At 42.1% G+C, this 19,042-nt stretch overlaps 1 protein-coding gene across 1 annotated transcript in view; it reads left to right on the top strand.

The window, feature by feature from the left end:
* Window positions 1-19,042, top strand: part of SNAP47 (synaptosome associated protein 47) — a 34,188-nt gene that overhangs the window by 168 nt on the left and 14,978 nt on the right. The window contains exons 2-3 of the mRNA XM_070726475.1: window positions 10,923-11,464; window positions 14,278-14,772. Of these exons, the coding sequence (XP_070582576.1) occupies window positions 10,968-11,464; window positions 14,278-14,772 (992 nt within the window). The 5' untranslated portion in view covers window positions 10,923-10,967. The remainder of the gene's footprint in view (window positions 1-10,922; window positions 11,465-14,277; window positions 14,773-19,042) is intronic.

The raw sequence follows: 19,042 nt of genomic DNA on the forward strand, positions 1-19,042 counted from the left end.
ATATCTCGCCGGGGGGGGGGCTTCGTCAGGCTCGTGCAAGGGCTGCCGGGAGTTGTAGTCTGAGGGCGGAGGTGGGGGAGCCAAGGGAGGGGAGAGGACCAGGTCTTCGCCCCCTTTTTTGTGAGAGGAGGACAGGGGGGAGGGGGCGGTCGTGCGAGCCCCTGGGAAGCCCAAGGGTTAAGAAAGGGGGGGAGTGGGGTCCCATCCCGGCTCCCCCCATTTCATGGGAAAGGGTCCTTTCCGGGAGGAGCAGCTGATCCAGATTTAATTATAGGTCTATGGATCTTTGGACGTCTTATTCTGGATCAGGGCAAATGCCAACGAGGTTTTACTCTCTCGCCATGGACGTGCACGCCTCCGAACTGTGCTTGTCTGTGTCATATAATATTGTGTGTGTGGTGTGTGTGTGTGTATGCATAATTTTGTATTTATTTATGTCATGCTCACGCAATCTGTATTTTAGGGGGTGGCCTTTGACAGCTGTCTGCAACGAAATTTCATTTTAATACATGCTGATTAGTCTACATTGAAATTGACAATAAAGTTTGTTCTGTTCTGATCTATTCTTCATTCTGTTCCATTCTATTCTATTCTTCATTCTATTCCATTCTTTATTCTATTCTATACTATTCTACTTCTTTCTATTCTATTCCTGTCTTATCCTATCCTATCCTATTTTTTATTCTATTCTTTATTCTATTCTTCATTCCATTCTATTCCATTCTTATTCCATTCCTATTCTATCTATTATTCATTATATTCTATTCTGTTCTTTATACTATTATTCTATTCTTCATTCTATTCTATTCCTATTCTATTCTATTCTTCATTCTATTCTAATCTAATCTCACCTACAAAAAGATATTGACAAAATTGAACGGGTCCAAAGACGGGCTACAAGAATGGTGGAAGGTCTTAAGTATAAAACGTATCAGGCAAGACTAAATGAACTCAATCTGTATAGTCTGGAAGACAGAAGGAAAAGGGGGGACATGATCGAAACATTTAAATATGTTAAAGGGTCAAATAAGGTCCAGGAGGGAAGTGTTTTTAATAGGAAAGTGAACACAAGAACAAGGGGACACAATCTGAAGTTAGTTGGGGGAAAGATCAAAGGCAACGTGAGGAAATATTATTTCACTGAAAGAGTAGTAGATCCTTGGAACAAACTTCCAGCAGACGTGGTTGGTAAATCCACAGTAACCGAATGTAAACATGCCTGGGATAAACATATATCCATTATAAGATAAAATACAGGAAATAGTATTAGGGCAGACTAGATGGACCATGAGGTCTTTTTCTGCCGTCAGTCTTCTATGTTTCTATGTTTCTATTCTTTATTCTATTCTGTACTATTATTCTATTCTGTTCTTCATTCCATTTCTTTCTGTTCTATTCTTCATTCTATTCTATTCTTTATTCTATTCATTCTATTCTTCATTCTATAATATATTATTAATTCAATATTTTTCTTTATTCTATTCTTTATTCTGTTCTGTTCTATTCTTATTCTATTCTTCATTCCATTTATTCTATTCTGTTCTATATTCTACCCTATTCCTATTCTGTTATCAATTATTCTATTCAGCTCACAAATCATCATCAAACAGTATAGATACAGGTAGTCCTCGACTTAACAACAGTTCATTTAGTGACTATTAGAAAATACAACACCATTGAAAAAAGTGACTTAGGACCATTTTTCACGCTTACAACCATCGCAGCATCCCCATGATCACGTGACCAAAATCCCGACACTTGGCAACTGATTTGTATTTATGACGATTGCATAATCCCGGGGGAAATCGCATGACCCCCTTTTGCAATCTTGTTACAAGCCAAGTCAACGGGGAAGCCACATTCTCTAAACCAGTGTTTCCCAATTTTGGCAACTTGAAGATATCAGGACTTCAACTCCCAGAATTCCCCAGCCAGCAAATGCTGGCTGGGGAATTCTGGGAGTTGAAGTCCTGATACCTTCAAGTTGCCAAGGTTGGGAAACACTGCTCTAGACTGTGTTACTGCAGGGATTCACTTAATAACTGTGGCAAGATAGGTTGTAAAACGGGGCAAAACTCACTTAAATTTCTCACTTCCCCAATGACGTTCCTTATTTTAAAAAGGGTGGTAAAAGCGGGATCATGTGACCCTAGGACATTGCAACCTTCATGAATATGAGCCAGTTGTCAAGTGTCCAAATTTTGATCACGTGACTATGGGGATGCCGCAGTGGTCATGTGTGTGAAAATGGCAAAAGTTCCCTTTCTTCCAGGGCTATTGTAACTTTGAACAGTCACTAAACGAATGGCTGTACATCGAGGACTTACCTGTAATTAATATCCCACAGTATGTGAAAAAAGTAAATACTTTTGTCCAGCAGATTCAAAATATGAAAGAGATGGTTTGATTAGACATCCTGCAAAAAATAATTTGTAGCTATTACTGTAATTGTGGTCGGGTATTTGTATTTTGTATGCAATTAACACATCCATAGACATTTTACTCCTATATCTATCTGTTTATCAACCTTGCATGCCGCCCATCCTGCAGAATACAGAATAACAGAGTTGGAAGGGATCTTGGTGGTCTTCTAGTCTGACCTCCTGCTCAAGCAGGGGACCTTATAGAATGTGGTGGTACAGTGGTTAGAGCGCAGTACTGTAGGCTACTTCTGCTGATCACCGGCTGCCCGAAGTTTGGCAGATCGAATCTCACCAGGCTCAAGGTTGACTCAGCCTTCCATCCTTCCAAGGTGGGTAAAATGAGGATCCAGATTGTTGGGGGCAAGAGGTTTACTCTCTGTAAACCGCTTAGAGAGGGCTGCAAAACACTGTGAAGCAGTATATAAATGTAAACGTTATTACTATTATACCATTCTGGACATTTTTGGATGTTGCCAAAGGCAACCCCTGGTGACTTACAGGCATTGAATAAATTGCAATGTAAAATATGAAAACAATAAATATTTTTTTAAATTGAAAAATGATCATTTGAAATAAAAATTTAATAAGATGAAGAGATAGGGAGCAAAATGCACAGATAGAGAGGAGACCGGGGGTGGGTGTGTGAATGTTCTCTATCCCACTAGCTACCATTTATTACATGGCTAGTCCTTGCCATATAATAATAAATCTACAATCCATTCATTTAATGCAGAGCATAGTTGGCAGGAGAATTCTGGGAGTTGAAGTCCAGAGGTCTTCAAAGTTGCCACGTTTGAGGGCTCCTGGTTTAATGACTGAACTTACCCCAGCTCTGTAGAAAGGAACTTATGACCACTTTTCACTTCAATACTCCTTATTATTGCAACATCCCCATGGTCACATGATGTACATACAGACTCTTGGCAAATATGACTCATATTTACGACGGTTGTAGCGTCCCGGGGTCATGCGATCCCCTCTTTGCCATCCTTTGAAAATCAGACTCACTGCTAATTTAACAACTGCCGTGATCCACTTAACAACTGCGGCAATAAAGGCTGTAAAATAGGGCAAGGCTCACTTAAGTTTCTCACTAGCAACGGAAATGTTGAGGTCTACCTACTTGTATAAGGATACTTTAGAGGATTGACAGGAATCTCGGAGAGGGGCGGCATACAAATCTAATTAATAATAATAACTATAATTGTAATTATGTCAGTGCAACACAGCAAATGAGATCACTATGCTGGATTTCGTATTTCATCACCAGTCGCGCACTTCCCAAGCACCTAGGACTGTGTGATGTAGCGGCGAATTATGTTTGCCGATCCCAGTAAAGCGGCCTTTTGCAATTGACAGATGGGAGATTTTGTCAATTCCGATAGTTTTCAAATGTCCGCTGAGCTCCTTTGATACTGCGCCCAGCATGCCAAGTACCACCGGGACCACTTTCACGGGCTTATACCAGAGTCGTTGCAGCTCGATTTTTAGATCTTTGTATTTCACTAATCGAGCTGCAACGACTCTGGCATAATATTATTATTATTATTATTATTATTATTATTATTATTATTAATAATAATAATAATAATAAATATTATTATTATTATTAATCTCCCCAAATTTTCCTGGTTTGTTTGTTTGTCAAAATGTGTACAAGATAATAGCTGTAAATATAAATATAAACAAAAGCAAGCAGGTATAGGTAAATTTGGACAATAGCACAGTAGGACAGGGACAGTAGGCACAATGCTGCGTTTATATACACCCTCCTCGCCTTTCGTAAGCTCCTTAAAACCCACCTCTGCCGTTAGGCATGGGGGAACTGAGATATTCTTTCCCCCTGGGCCTCTACAGTTTATGCATGGTATGTCTATGTTTGTCTGGTTTTTAAAATAAGGGTTTTTTAGTTGTTATATTATTGGATTGCTACATACTGTTTTTATTACTGTTGTTAGCCGCCCCAAGTCCATGGAGAGGGGCGGCATACAAGTCCAATAAATAAATAAATAAATATACATCCCTTCTTAGGAATGGGATGAGTTTGACCGTAGACAGTCATGTGTTTGGGGTTTGAGAAAGAAACCAGAGTCAGGTAGTGCATTCCAGGCATTGCTCTGTTGCTGAAGTCGTATTTTCCACAATCGAGTTTTGAGCGGTTTACATTGAGTTTGAATCTACTGTGTGTGTGTGTGTGTGTGTGCGTGTAGTTGTGGTTGAAGCTGGAGTATTCATTGATCGGTAGGACATTGTGCAGATGATTTTATGAACTACATTAAAATCTGGTGGAATAAGGAATTCTGTTGTGAGCAGAGGAGTGGAGGATATTTCCTCTTGTGAAATATTTCTGGACTCTCTCAATTGTACTAATGTCCGATATGCAGTGCGGGTTCCAGATTGGTGAGCTGTATTCGAGGATTGGCCTGGCAAATGTTTGGTAAGCTCGGATTAGCAGTGCAATGTTGCCAGAGAAGAAGCTGCGCAAGATTAGGTTAACAACTCTTAGTGCCTTTTTGGCAATGTTGTTACAATGGGTTCTGGCACAGTCATTACATATGAGTTCTCCAAGGTCCTTAACAGAGTGAGGATCGTCTACAACAGCGGTCCCCAAACTACGGCCCGCGGGCCACATGCGGCTCACTGAGGCCATTTATCCGGCCCTCTGGTGAGTGACAAGAGCACAGGGAAAAGAGAGAGAGAAAGAAAGAAAAAGGAAAGAGAAGGAGGGAAGGAGAAGTGGAGAGGAATGAAGGAGGGAAGGAAGGAGAAATGGAGGGGGAAAAGGAAGGAAGGAAGAAGAATGAAATGAATGGAGGGACAGAGGAAGGAAGGACTGTTTTGGGGTGTGTGTAATTTTTTAATTTTTTTCTCTCAACATACATTCAAACAACACAGTGTACCATCTAACTTTCCATGAATAAAATGCAGTATTTTGTTAGTAACTAATATCAATCATCAAAAAAGTTGCAAAAGTTTTTTTTCTAATTTTGTCATCCAGTTACATTCATTTTCTTTCAATTAAATTTCCTGCTTAATGTTCCTTCAAAAAGTGCAGGACCAATTATATTTCTAACTTATTAACCATTATGCCAAAGTGCTTCCTTCTTTCTTTCTTTATTTTTCATAAGCCAAGAAAACCTTGTATAGCCAATCAGATGTCAACAAAAGAAAATTAAAAACAAAACATAAACATATATGAATTTCAGACCTTCCCCCTCTAAATAGTACGTTCCCATTTTGTTTTTTACTTTAAAACAAGGTATGTGCAGTGTGCGTAGGGATTTGTTCATAGGTTTTTTTTATAGTCTGGCCCTCCAACAGTCCGAGGGACAGTGAACTGGCCACCTGTGTAAAAAGTTTGGGGACCCCTGGTCTACAAGCTTGTGCCCTCCAAGTTTGTATTTTGAGTTCTGATTCTTCTTGCCAATGTGTAAGACAGAGCATGTATTGATTGAGATTTGAAGTTGCCAGATATGAGACCATTGTGATACATGATCTAGGTCTTTTTGAAGGGTAGAGGTATTGTCGGTGATGTTGAATAGTTTAACTTCATCAGCAAAGAGAAGGCAGCTACTTACAATATGATCACTAAGGTTGTTTATGTAAAGAATGAATAGTGTTGGTCCTAGAAGCGTTTTGACTTTAACGGTCTTGTTTTGTCTTGAATGCACTTGACCGACTCTGCCGGTACAGCTTGTACTTAGCTTCCATTTCCTGGCTGTCTTGCCATTAATAATTAAAAATTATGGTTTTTTTTAAAAAAAAACAACGATAACCAAGTGCTCTACTTTGGAGTAAACAAGGAAATATGGCAACATTTTAATATTTTATTTCATGGACAGTTCCTTGAAGGTTTCCGGAAAAAGGACTGATAACATACCATATTTTTCAGAATATAACACGCACCGGAGTATAAAGCCCTTCATGGCATCGGACCAGAATATCTCCGGGACCGCCTTCCGCCGCACGAATCCCAGCGACCGGTTAGATCCCTCAGAGTTGGCCTTCTCCGGGTCCCATTGACAAAACAATGTCGTCTGGCAGGACCCAGGGGAAGAGCCTTCTCTGTGGCGGCCTCGACCCTCTGGAATCAACTCCCCCGGAGTTGCCTTTCGCAAACTCCTTAAAACCCACCTCTGTCGCCAGGCATGGGGAAATTGATTCTCCTGGGCCGTTTCGGCTTTACGTATTGTTTATGTGAGATGTGTGATTGTTTTTTATATTAAGGGTTTTAAATTGTTTTAACCATTGGATTTGTACTGTTTTGTTGTTGTGAGCCTCTCCGAGTCTCCAGAGAGGGGCGGCATACAAATCTATTATAATAATAATAATAATAATAATAATAATAATAATAATAATAATAATAATAATAATAAGCAAATCAAAACCACTGTGGGACTTCCGACTTCAGACTGACCGAATTCTGAAGCATAACACACCAGACATCCTGATTGTGGAGAAAAAGAAAGTATGGATCATCGACATCGCAATCCCAGGGTACAGCAGAATTGAGGAGAAGCAGCTAGAGAAATTAGTGAAATACAAAGATCTAAAAATAGAGCTGCAACGACTCTGGCATAAGCCAGTGAAAGTGGTCCCAGTGGTACTTGGCACGCTGGGCGCAGGGCCAAAGGATCTCAGCGGACATTTGAAAACCATCGGAATTGACAAAATCTCCATCTGTCAATTGCAAAAGGCCGCTTTACTGGGATCGGCAAACATAATTCGCCCCTACATCACGCAGTCCTAGGTGCTTGGGAAACGCCCGACTGCATAGTGATCTTGTTTGCTGCGTTGTATTGACATAATAATAATGATGATAATGATGATGATGATGAAGAAGAAGAAGAAGACTCACCTTAATTTTTGGGGAGGAAAATAGGGGGAGGGGAAATCTGCCTACTAGATATTCATCTGGCTAGCGTCCTTAGTCTGGTCAGTTTCAGCACATTATTTTATCCCCTGGTTAGGGCTTTGGAGAGAGTAATAATGAAAGAGCCTGCAAACTAGGAACATCGTTAGCACCTGGTTAGAGCTGGACAGAAACATTTGGAGCAAGTAGAGCAGTGGTTCTCAACCTAGGGGTCGGGACCCCTTTGGGGGTCGAGTGACCATTTCACAGGGGTCACCTAAGACCTGAGAAAATACAAATTTCCCACGGTGTTAGGAACTAAAGCTTCTATTCTGGCGCCTTGGAACATATTTTTGCAATCTGACCAATCAGGTGTTTACATTGGGGGTCTCCCTCTGACCTTCCTGCCAATCAGCTTAAAGCTCTGTTGGGAGAATTGGCGCTAGACTTATGGTTGGGGGTTACCACAACAAGAGGAACTGTAGAAACATAGAAGACTGACGGCAGAAAAAGACCTCATGGTCCATGTAATCTGCCCTTATACTATTTTCTGTATTTTATCTTAGGATGGATCTATGTTTATCCCAGGCATGTTTAAATTCAGTTCCTGTGGATTGACCAACCACCTCTGCTGGAAGTTTGTTCCAGGGATCTACTACTCTTTCAGTAAAATAATATTTTCTCATGTTGCTTCTGATCTTTCCCCCAACTAACCTCAGATTGTGACCCCTTGTTCTTGTGTTCACTTTCCTATTAAAAACAGTTCCCTCCTGGACTTTAAATGGGTTTTGGCATTAGAAAGGTTGAGAACCACTGAAGTAGAGCAATGAAAAAAAGCCTGCAAAGACTTAGGGCTTGGAAAACTTTCTTCGCAAAGAGTAACAATGAAGGAGCTTGCAAGGTAAAAGCTGGGAAGATTGTTAGCGGCTAGTTAGGGCTGGGGGAAAAAACTTCAAAAAAAGCTACATTCAGAGTATAAAATGCACCCAAATTTTTAGCCTCTTTTAGGGAGGAAAATGGAGCCCCTTGTACTCCGAAAAATATGGTATGTTTGTCTGGTCTGAAGTGTAATTTATTGATTTTTCTGGAAAGGTTGCATCCTCTGCCTAGCAAAGAAAACAGCTTTTATAAAAACTGGCGGCATCCCAAGGGGAAATCCTGGATTAGAATTGCAGAGGTGAGTTCAAGTCCTGCCTTAGCCATGAAAGCCAATCACCCTTCTCTCAAACCAACCTACCTTACAGGGTCGTTGTTTTGGGGGAAATAGGATGAGGAAACTCTGTCAAATACATTCGCTGCCTTGAGTTATTTGTGATAATAATAATAAAGGTGGGAGGCATCTAAATTAAATATTTTAAAAAATAACCAGAAGGACACGTAGTCCTGGACTTAAAGCAGTTCATTTAGTGACCGTTCGATGTTACAATGGTGGCTTTTGACCACTGCGGGCATTCTCGTGGTCAGAATTGAGATGCTTGGGAACTGACTCATAATTATGACGGCCACAGTGTCCCAGGGTCACGTGATCCACTTTTGCAAACTTTTGACAAGTGAAGTCAGTGGGAGAAGCCCAGATTCGCTTAATAACTATGTGACTGACCATTGCAGTGATTCGCTTGTGGCAAGAAAGGTCGTAAAATGGGGCAAAACTCACTTAACAAATGTCTCACTTAGCAACATAAAGTTTTGGGCTCAGCTGTGGTTGTAAACCGAGGACTACCTGTATCAATATAAGACCTGGATTCCTGATGGGATATTGACTGTGGACAGCATGTGATGCCTGAGAAAAGATAATTTCCTCCATTTCATCATGTGAGCAGATGACTTAGCCAGGTAGTAAATAGGTGACTTGCTTAATGAATCATGAGATCAAAACTATATATATATATGTGTGTGTGTAATATCTAGCATCCTCATTTGATATTCATTTTCTTGTGCTGGGGACAGTCAAACGCTGGCTTTGGATGATCAAATATCTGTTTTCTAAGATTTAGATGTCTATCGAATTTTATATAGTGTGATAGGGGTTTTTTCCCCCTTTTCCTTGTTTTTTGTTTTAAATCTCTACAATTTTGGGCAATTTTTGTTGGACTCCAAAACCAGGAAGTCTCAAAATCGATAAGAATTTTTAAGTTGTCACAAGCTTCTGAATCCACCAACAGTCCAGGTAAATGGGGGAAATACTGTGTTTAATTAAGACAATTTATTGGGTTTGGGTACAGCAGGCAGGAATGGCAAACAGAGAGAACTTAAAATGAGCAAGGTTGAGGAGCCTGTGTCCAGGTTTGGGTGCTTCTATGTTGACATGGTGTATCCAGTGTATTGCAATGACGAAATAGAATTGGTCTATTTTAAACAAAAATTACATTTTCTTGTTTTGACTTTTTTTGAAGGGTAGAAACTGAGAAAGGGATTATTGATTGTGCCTGGGGTTTAGTTTCATTGAACTAATAGAATTTGTGTTTGCTTGCCAGAAGCTGCTGAGGAAGGTTGCAAATGACAGTTGCACAGCCTAAGGGATGCTTTGTCAATCATCTGAAGTTCGACTACCTGACTGTAGATGCTGCAGCGGTCATAGGTGTGAGAACTGGACATAAGCCACTTTTTTTTTTTAAAGATTGAACGGTCATTAAACAAGTGTTTGTAAGTTTAAGAACTGCAAGTTGAGGACTAGTAAACCCAACAGTTAATTCAGACGAACGCAGCTTCAGATATTCAAAACTCAAGATTTGGGATTCAGAAGCAGTGAATTCGCATTTTCAATATTTTAAAGCAGTGGTGTCCATTCCTTGGCAAATTTTAGACCTGTGGGCTTCAATTCTGGAAAGCCGTTAAGGCCTGGCTTTTCTGGCAGGCCTGGAATTAAGAATGACTGTGTATATGTATGGTTTTTAAAGTTTATTCCCTACTTGTTTTTATAATATTTCTATTTTATTGTTGTTGTATTTTTACTGTTTTCAGTAATTATTGTTAGCCGCTCTGAGTTCCTATTGGAGTGGGCGGCATAGAAACATAGAAGACTCACCGCAGAAAAAGACCTCATAGTCCATCTAGTCTGCCCTTACACTATTTCCTGTATTTTATCTTAGGATGGATATGTGTTTATCCCAGGCATGTTTAAATTCAGTTACCAACCACGTCTGCTGGAAGTTTGTTCCAAGGATCTACTACTCTTTCAGTAAAATAATATTTTCTCACGTTGCTTTTGATCTTTCCCCAACTAACTTCAGATTGTGCCCCCTTGTTCTTGTGTTCACTTTCCTATTAAAAACACTTCCCTCCTGAACCTTATTTAACCCTTTAACATATTTAAATGTTTCGATCATGTCCCCCCTTTTCCTTCTGTCCTCCAGACTCTACAGATTGAGTTCATGAAGTCTTTCCTGATACGTTTTATGCTTAAGACCTTCCACCATTCTTGTAGCCCATACAAATATAAATAACAAATAAATAAATTTCCAGAATTCCCCATCCATGGGGATTCTGGGAATTGAAGTCAAGGATGGACAGCCCTGAGTTAGATTCTCACCATGCCTCCTTCAGTGTTTGGAACACATCTATTTGTCATAAGGCTCCTGAAAGGTGAGTGAGCTGTCGTGTGTTTAATTACTAATCGCTGATTGTGCAATGTTTTTGATCTTTGGAAGGTGTGAATTGTTTGTTTGAGGAAGCGGAAGCTAAGAAATAAGATCATGGACGACCGCATTCACATCCATGCTTGGTCCTGCTCCTATTATCTCAACGCGGAGAAACAGTGGGTCCCCGGCAAACTCCTGCTGACACCGGTTTCGGTCAAATTTACAGCGGACAAATCCGGGGAGACCCTGGCCAGCTTCCCTCTTTCTTCCATCAGCGAGATCAAGAAAGAATCGTCCGCCTTAATCTTCAGTTCCCTCACCCTCTTGGAGAACAACACCAAGCACTGGTTCAGCTCCCTCCAACCCAACCGAAATGTCATCTTCAACGTGCTGGAACATTTTTGGAGAGAACAGCTTCTCTCGCCCAGCGGAGCCAGGCCTCAGGCGGCGTGCGTCCAGACTTCCAAGGGCAAAGAATTGACCGGCTTGCTGATGGGATCTGAGAAACGCCTGGAAGATACCGCCAAGGTCCTGGAGCACCAGGGTGAACAGTTTGATAACATCGTGAAGGGCCTGGACAAGATTGAGTCCGAGATGGACGTGGCAGACAGGTATGGCGACACCCCACGTGGGTGTGGGATTCGGTCTTCCCACAGGGTGGGTCGTAGAGTTGGTGGGGACTAGGAGAACATCTTAGAGGACCCTCGTTGGCAGAGATAACTTGTCCTCCTGATCAGGTGGAGAGCTGCAGTTTCCCTTCTCTTTCTGCGTCCTTCCTTCTGTCTGTCATTCTGCCTTCCTTCCTTCCTTCCTTCCTTCCTTCCTTCCTTCCTCTTTCTCTCTCTCTCTTCTTTCTTTTTTCTTTTCTTTCTCTCCTTACTTTCATTTCCCTCCCCTCCCCTTCCTGTCTTCCTTCCCTCCTTATTTACTTCCTTTCTCCCTCCTTCCTTTTCTCTCCAATTCATTTCTATTTATTTGTCATTTTTTAATTTTCTTCTTTAAATATATATTGGAAAATGTATTGATTGATTGGTGCCGTGGATATTGCCTATCTGGACTTCAGCAAAGCCTTTGATACGGTTCCACATAAAGAGCTGATAGATAAATTAGTGAAGATTGGACTTAATCCCTGGATAGTTCAGTGGATTTCAAGCTGGCTGAAGCATAGACATCAGAGAGTTATTGTTAATGGCGAGTATTCTGAGCAGAGACAGGTTACAAGCGGTGTGCCACAAGGGTCTGTTCTGGGTCCTATTCTTTTTAATATGTTTGTGAGTGACATAGGGGAAGGTTTGGTAGGGAAGGTTTGCCTATTTGCCGATGACTCTAAAGTGTGCAATAGGGTTGATATTCCTGGAGGGGTCTGTAATATGGTAAATGATTTAGCGTTACTAGATAAATGGTCAAAGCAATGGAAACTGCAGTTTAATGTTTCCAAATGTAAAATAATGCACTTGGGGAAAAGGAATCCTAAATCTGAGTATTGCATTGGCAGTTCTGTGTTAGCAAAAACTTCAGAAGAGAAGGATTTAGGGGTAGTGATTTCTGACAGTCTCAAAATGGGTGAGCAGTGTGGTCGGGCAGTAGGAAAGGCAAGTAGGATGCTTGGCTGCATAGCTAGAGGTATAGCAAGCAGGAAGAGGGAGATTGTGATCCCCTTATATAGAGCGCTGGTGAGACCACATTTGGAGTACTGTGTTCAGTTCTGGAGACCTCACCTACAAAAAGATATGGACAAAATTGAATGGGTCCAAAGACGGGCTACAAGAATGGTGGAAGGTCTGAAGTATAAAACGTATCAGGAAAGACTTCATGAACTCAATCTGTATAGTCTGGAAGACAGAAGGAAAAGGGGGGACATGATCGAAACATTTAAATATGTTAAAGGGTTAAATAGGGTTCAGGAGGGAAGTGTTTTTAACAGGAAAGTGAACACAAGAACAAGGGGACACAATCTGAAGTTAGTTGGGGGAAAGATCAAAGGCAACATGAGAAAGTATTATTTTACTGAAAGAGTAGTAGATCCTTGGAACAAACTTCCAGCAGACGTGGTAGATAAATCCACAGTAACTGAATTTAAACATGCCTGGGATAAACATATATCCATTGTAAGATAAAATACAGGAAATAGTAAAAGGGCAGACTAGATGGACCATGGGGTCTTTTTCTGCCGTCAGTCTTCTATGTTTCTATGTTTCTAAAATATAGAGGTGTGCAGAAATGGACAAATTGAAAATGGAATTAAAAGGACAAAAGGAGTTAGATTATTATAAGGTTTGGACTAAATGGTACAACTGGATTAAAAAAATAAGAGGAAGACAAAGTGACAATGTGGAAAAGACTAAGAATTGGAACAAGGAAAAAATATGATGTATTGTAAACAGAAATGTAAATAAGAAAAGTATGAAATATGGGTGTAGAACTGTGTAAAAATGACATTAGTGACTTAAATGGAAGAATACTTTCTCCTGAAATAAGGAGGAAGAGCTGTATTGGGGAAGGGTCCTATGTTGCCTTAACGTAAGAAGGCCTTGACTTATGTCTGCAATTGGGATTGGAAGAGAGCCAGTTTTGGGCAGTTGGTATTGAGGAGCTAGCCTAGAAGCCAGGAGAGTCTGACTTTCATGCCTGAGGCATGAAGGCTGGCTGGGTGATTTGGGACAATCGCCAACAGACGTCAGACAGTGAGTTCCAGTTCAGAGTCTTTTTTTCTAAGTCCTAAGTCTTTGCAAGATTTTTCCACTACTACAGTGTTCCCTCGATTTTCACAGGTTCGAACTTCGTGAAAAGTTTATACCACGGTTTTTCAAAAATATTAATTAAAAAATACTTCACGGTTTTCCCCCCTATACCACCCTATACCACTTTCATCCGCCTTTAATAAATATTTTTAATAAACTTTAATAAATAAACATGGTGAGTAATAATCTGAATGGTTGCTAAGGGAATGGGAAATTGCAATTTAGGGGTTTAAAATGTTACGGGAAGGCTTGAGATACTGTTCATATCCAAAAATAATGTATTTACTTCCGCATCTCTACTTCGCGGAAATTCAACTTTTGTGGGCGGTCTCGGAATGCATTCCCTGCGAAAATCGAGGGAACCCTGTACTCTGAAGAAGTTTTTTTTCTAGTCCTAAGTCTTTGCAGGCTTTTTTTCATTGCTACTCCGAAGAAGTTTTTTTTCAGCCCTAAGGAGGGGATAAAATAATGTGCTGAAGCTGACCAGACTAAGGACCCTGGCCAGGTGAATACCTGGTGGGTAGATCCCCCCCCCCCCATTTTCCTCCCCAAAACTAAGATGCGTCTTATACTCTGAAAAATATGGTATTTTTCCCCCCATTGCGGTTGTAAGTTTGAACATTATAATAATGATCATAATTCGGGGACTGCTTGTATTTCTCATTGCACCCCCTTCCTCTTAGGTTATTGTCTGAACTCGAATCTCCATCCTGGTGGCCCTTCGGTGGGAAACTCCCCAAGGCCGCGTCCGAAGCAGCGCCGAAGGCAAAGGAGAACCCCGCAGCTTCTCCCGCCAAAAGTAAAGACGGCGTCATCGTGCATATCCCCGTCGTCATCACCGAACGGGCCGACGTCAAGCCGGGCAGCCTCACCCTCTTAGTGTCCGGCCTGAGGATCTGCGACGCCAAGTCCCAGCTGCTGCACTGGTTCGACAAGAGGGACGTGGACGACGTGAGGGTCCACAGCCCTTACGAAATCTGGGTCCGCCAGAGGTTTATCGGCAAACCCGACATCTGCTACCGGCTGCTCTCGGCAAAGATGCCCGAAGCCATCCCCTTCCTGGAGGTGCAGTTCAAGAAGAAGGTCCAGTTCTCGGAGGACGCTTTGGCGCTTGCCCAGGCTAAGAGGGCGTCTCCGGAGGAGGCAGGGGTCTCCATTTGGCAAGCAGGTAAGAGTGTGTTTGGAGGGGAGACCGTCCGTCGGCTAGCTCGAATTTCAGAAATAATAGCAAACAGGAAGAGAACATATGGGCCAGAAGTGTGTGCTACAGCAACCAAAAAGGCCAAAGCTATCCTATATTTGTTTGTTTGTTTAATTTTTCGATTTTTTTAATGCCGCCCTTCTCCTTAGACTCAGGGCAGCTCACAACATGTTAGCAATAGCACTTTTTTTAACAGAGCTAGGCTATTGCCCCCACAATCCGGGTCCTCATTTGACCCACCTCGGAAGGATGGAAGGCTGAGTCAACCTTGAGCCAGTGATGAGATTTGAACCGCTGACCTACAGATCCAGCAGTCAGCTTTAGTGGCCTGCAGTACAGCACGCTACCTGCTGCGCCACCTTTGCATCACCAGAGAGATGGAATCCAGATCGTGAGAAGGGTTAGGTAGTCCTTGTTTCCTTTTTTTTTTTAAATTTATTTTTTAAAAATGATTTTTATTGAATATAAATATTAAAATTACATTGAAAACATTGATCAAGACTTGTACACAAATAACATAACAGATACATTCAAACATACAAACCACCCCCCCACAAAAAAATAAGAAAAACCAACTTCTAGACCTTTTTTTTAAAACGGTAAACTATACTGTTGTAATATTCCAATCAGTTAAACTGTATTCTTTTTACAGTTCTTAACTTTCAATCTATTTCATCAATATTTCAATATCTATACATATACAGTAATACAATCAAAATACAAACACTTTATTATTATTATTATTATTATTATTATTATTATTATTATTATTATTATTATTATTATTATTATTATTATTATAGAAACATAGAAACATAGAAGACTGACGGCAGAAAAAGACCTAATGGTCCATCTAGTCTGCCCTTATACTATTTTCTGTATTTTATCTTAGGATGGATATATGTTTATCCCAGGCATGTTTAAATTCAGTTACTGTGGGTTTACCAACCACGTCTGCTGGAAGTTTGTTCCAAGGATCTACTACTCTTTCAGTGAAATAATATTTTCTCATATTAGAAACATAGAAGTCTGACGGCAGAAAAAGACCTCATGGTCCATCTAGTCTGCCCTTATACTATTTTCTGTATTTTATCTTAGGATGGATATATGTTTATCCCAGGCATGTTTAAATTCAGTTACTGTGGATTTATCTACCACATCTGCTGGAAGTTTGTTCCAAGGATCTACTACTACTATTATTATTATTATTATTATTATTATTATTATTATTATTATTATTATTATTTATTCCTTATATCTCTATCTCTGTCTATGGCTTTACACCCTACAGATGTCTCCTGTTCCCTCTACTCTCCTCATTTTCTCTTTCCTCTATCTAACTATAGAACATATTCCAGCTTTCATAAAATTCTGTATCTTTTTTCTTATTCAATGTGTATGTTACTTTGTCCAATTCTGCACACACTAATATTTTTTGATAATAATCCTATCACTTGGTTATTTCATTCTGTTTCCGGTATTGTGTCATTACTATTCTTTTTTTATATATACTGTATAAAGTTTTTATTTACAAGAATATATACAGTGATCCCTCGAGTATCGCGAGGGTTACGTTCCAAGACCCCTCGCGATACTCGATTTTTCGCGATATAGTGGTGCGGAAGTAAAAACACCATCTGCGCATGCGTGCCCTCGCGCATGTGCAGATGGTGTTTTTTACTTCCGCACTTGGGAAGACCCCCGCCCAACAGCTGAGGACCCGCCTGCCCGCCGCTTGTCCGGCCGCCGCGCCGCTCGTGCCGCCGCTGCTGGCGCGAGCAACGCCGCTTCCCAGCTGAGTGGCGCGAGCAACGGCATGGGTGGGCGAAGGGCGGGCGCGCGGACAAGGGGCGCACGAGCGGCGTGGCGGCCGGACAAATGGCGGCCGCGCCTGGCGGCAGCACGAACAACACAAACAGCGTGGCGGCCGAACAAACGCACGAGCAACGCAAGCGGCGTGGCGGCCGGACAAATGGCGGCCGCGCCTGGCGGCAGCACGAACAACACAAACGGCATGGCGGCCGAACAAACGCACGAGCAACGCAAGCGGCGTGGCGGCCGGACGAATGGCGGCCGCGCCTGCCGGCAGCACGAGCAACACGAACGGCGTGGCGGCCGAACAAACTCACGAGCAACGCAAGCGGCGTGGCGGCCGGACAAACGGATTCTCCTCCGACCTGCCCTCACCTTAGCTTCCAGCTGATGCTTCGATCCTTGGAAGAGGCCAGAGCGCCTTTCTGCACCACACTCTGCGCTCGGGTTCCTTTCCGGAAGATGGAAGTTTCTCTCTTTCCATCCTTTCTAGCAATACAATACTCGATGGTTAAAACCATTTTAACCATCGAGTATTTTATTGCTAGAAAGGATGGAAAGAGAGAAACTTCCATCTTCTGGAAAGGAACCCGAGCGCAGAGTGTGGTGCAGAAAGGCGCTCTGGCCTCTTCCAAGGATCGAAGCATCAGCTGGAAGCTAAGGTGAGGGCAGGTCGGAGGAGAATCCGTTTGTCCGGCCGCCACGCCGCTTGCGTTGCTCGTGCGTTTGTTCGGCCGCCATGCCGTTTGTGTTGCTCGTGCTGCCGCCAGGCGCGGCCGCCATTTGTCCGGCCGCCACGCCGCTTGCGTTGCTCATGCGTTTGTTCGGCCGCCATGTCGTTTGTGTTGATCGTGCTGCCGCCAGGCGCGGCCGCCATTCGTCCGGCCGCCACGCCGCTTGCGTTGCTCGTGCGTTTGTTCGGCCGCCATGCCGTTCGTGTTGCTCGTGCTGCCGCCAGGAGCGGCCGCCGTTTGTCCGGCCGCCACACCGCTCGTGTGCCAATGTCCGCGCGCCCGCCTTTCGCCCGCCCACGCCGTTGCTCGCGCCACTCAGCTGGGAAGCAACGCTGGGGTTTCCCCGCCGCCCACGCAAAGGGGAAACCCCGGCAAGAGGGGGAAGACCCAGGGAAGCCACCCAGCAGCTGATCTGGCCAGGGGGAAGCAAACTCCACCATCTACGCATGCGTGGCCATAGAAAAAAAAAATGGCGCACATGCGCAGATGGTGTTGTTTACTTCCGGGTTGAAAAATCGCGATATAGCGTTTCGCAATAATCGAGATCGCGAAACTCGAGGGATCACTGTACAGTAAATACATTTAGGTACAAACAACAATGTAAGCATGTAGAGATACAGAAGGAAAATAAATAAATGGAAGAAACAAAGATTGTGTATCAAATTATAATCTAGGCCAGTGTTTTTCAACCAGTGTGCCGTGGCACACTAGTGTGCCGCGAGACATGGTCAGGTGTGCCGCGAAGCTCAGAGAAAGAAAACAAGAGAGAAAGAAAGAAAAAGAGAGAAAGAAAAAGCAAGCAAGAGAGAAAGAAAGCAAGAGAGAGAAAGCAAGCAAGAGAGAGAGAGAAAGAAAGAAAGAGAGAGAGCAAGAGAACAAGAGAGGAAGAAAGCAAGAGAGAGAGAAAGAAAGCAAGAGAGAGAGAGAAAGAAAGAGGGAGAGAATGTGGGAGAGAGAAAGACATAGAGGGAGGTAGGGAGGGAGAGAGAAAGAGCAAAAAAGAGGAAAGAAGGAAGAGAGAAAAAAAGAGGAATGGAGAGAAAGAGGGAGAGAGAAATAGAGCGAAAGGGAGGAAGAGAGAATTTTTTTGTCCAATATTTTTTTAGCCGCCCCCCCCCCCCCCCCTCAATGTGCCCCATGGTTTTGTAAATGTAAAAAATGTGCCGCGGCTCAAAAAAGGTTGAAAATCACTGATCTAGGCTATATGCATTTGACAGGAGACAGAAGACAAAACAAAATAAAACAAAACAGACAAAAAATAAAACAAACAAAAAACAAAAGAGACAAGCAACAACAACAAAAAGGAAAAAAAGTCATTACTATTCTTGTTGCTGGGAGAATATGTTGTGTAATGTACCTCTGCTTTTTCCCTAAATTCTCCTCGAATATTCCTGACAAAAAGGTTTCTGGCTTCATATTAATCTTTTGTTGTATTATTTCTTCTAACCATTATTTATTTATTTATTATTTATTTAATTTGACTTCCATGCCGCCCAATCCTGAAGGACTCAGGGCAGCTTGCAACAACAATATAAAGACAAGACGATAAAAATGAAGTCAAAATTAAGATCTAAAAAATCACAAACCCTAATAAAAAACCCATAAATTAACCAATCACAACAATATGCATACTAAACATTCATACGATTTGGCCATGATAGTTGTTAATTCATGCCCCCTCCCCCCAGGTCTTAGTGGCCT

The sequence above is a fragment of the Erythrolamprus reginae genome, chromosome Z (assembly GCF_031021105.1).
Source record: "Erythrolamprus reginae isolate rEryReg1 chromosome Z, rEryReg1.hap1, whole genome shotgun sequence".
NCBI lineage: Eukaryota > Metazoa > Chordata > Lepidosauria > Squamata > Dipsadidae > Erythrolamprus > Erythrolamprus reginae.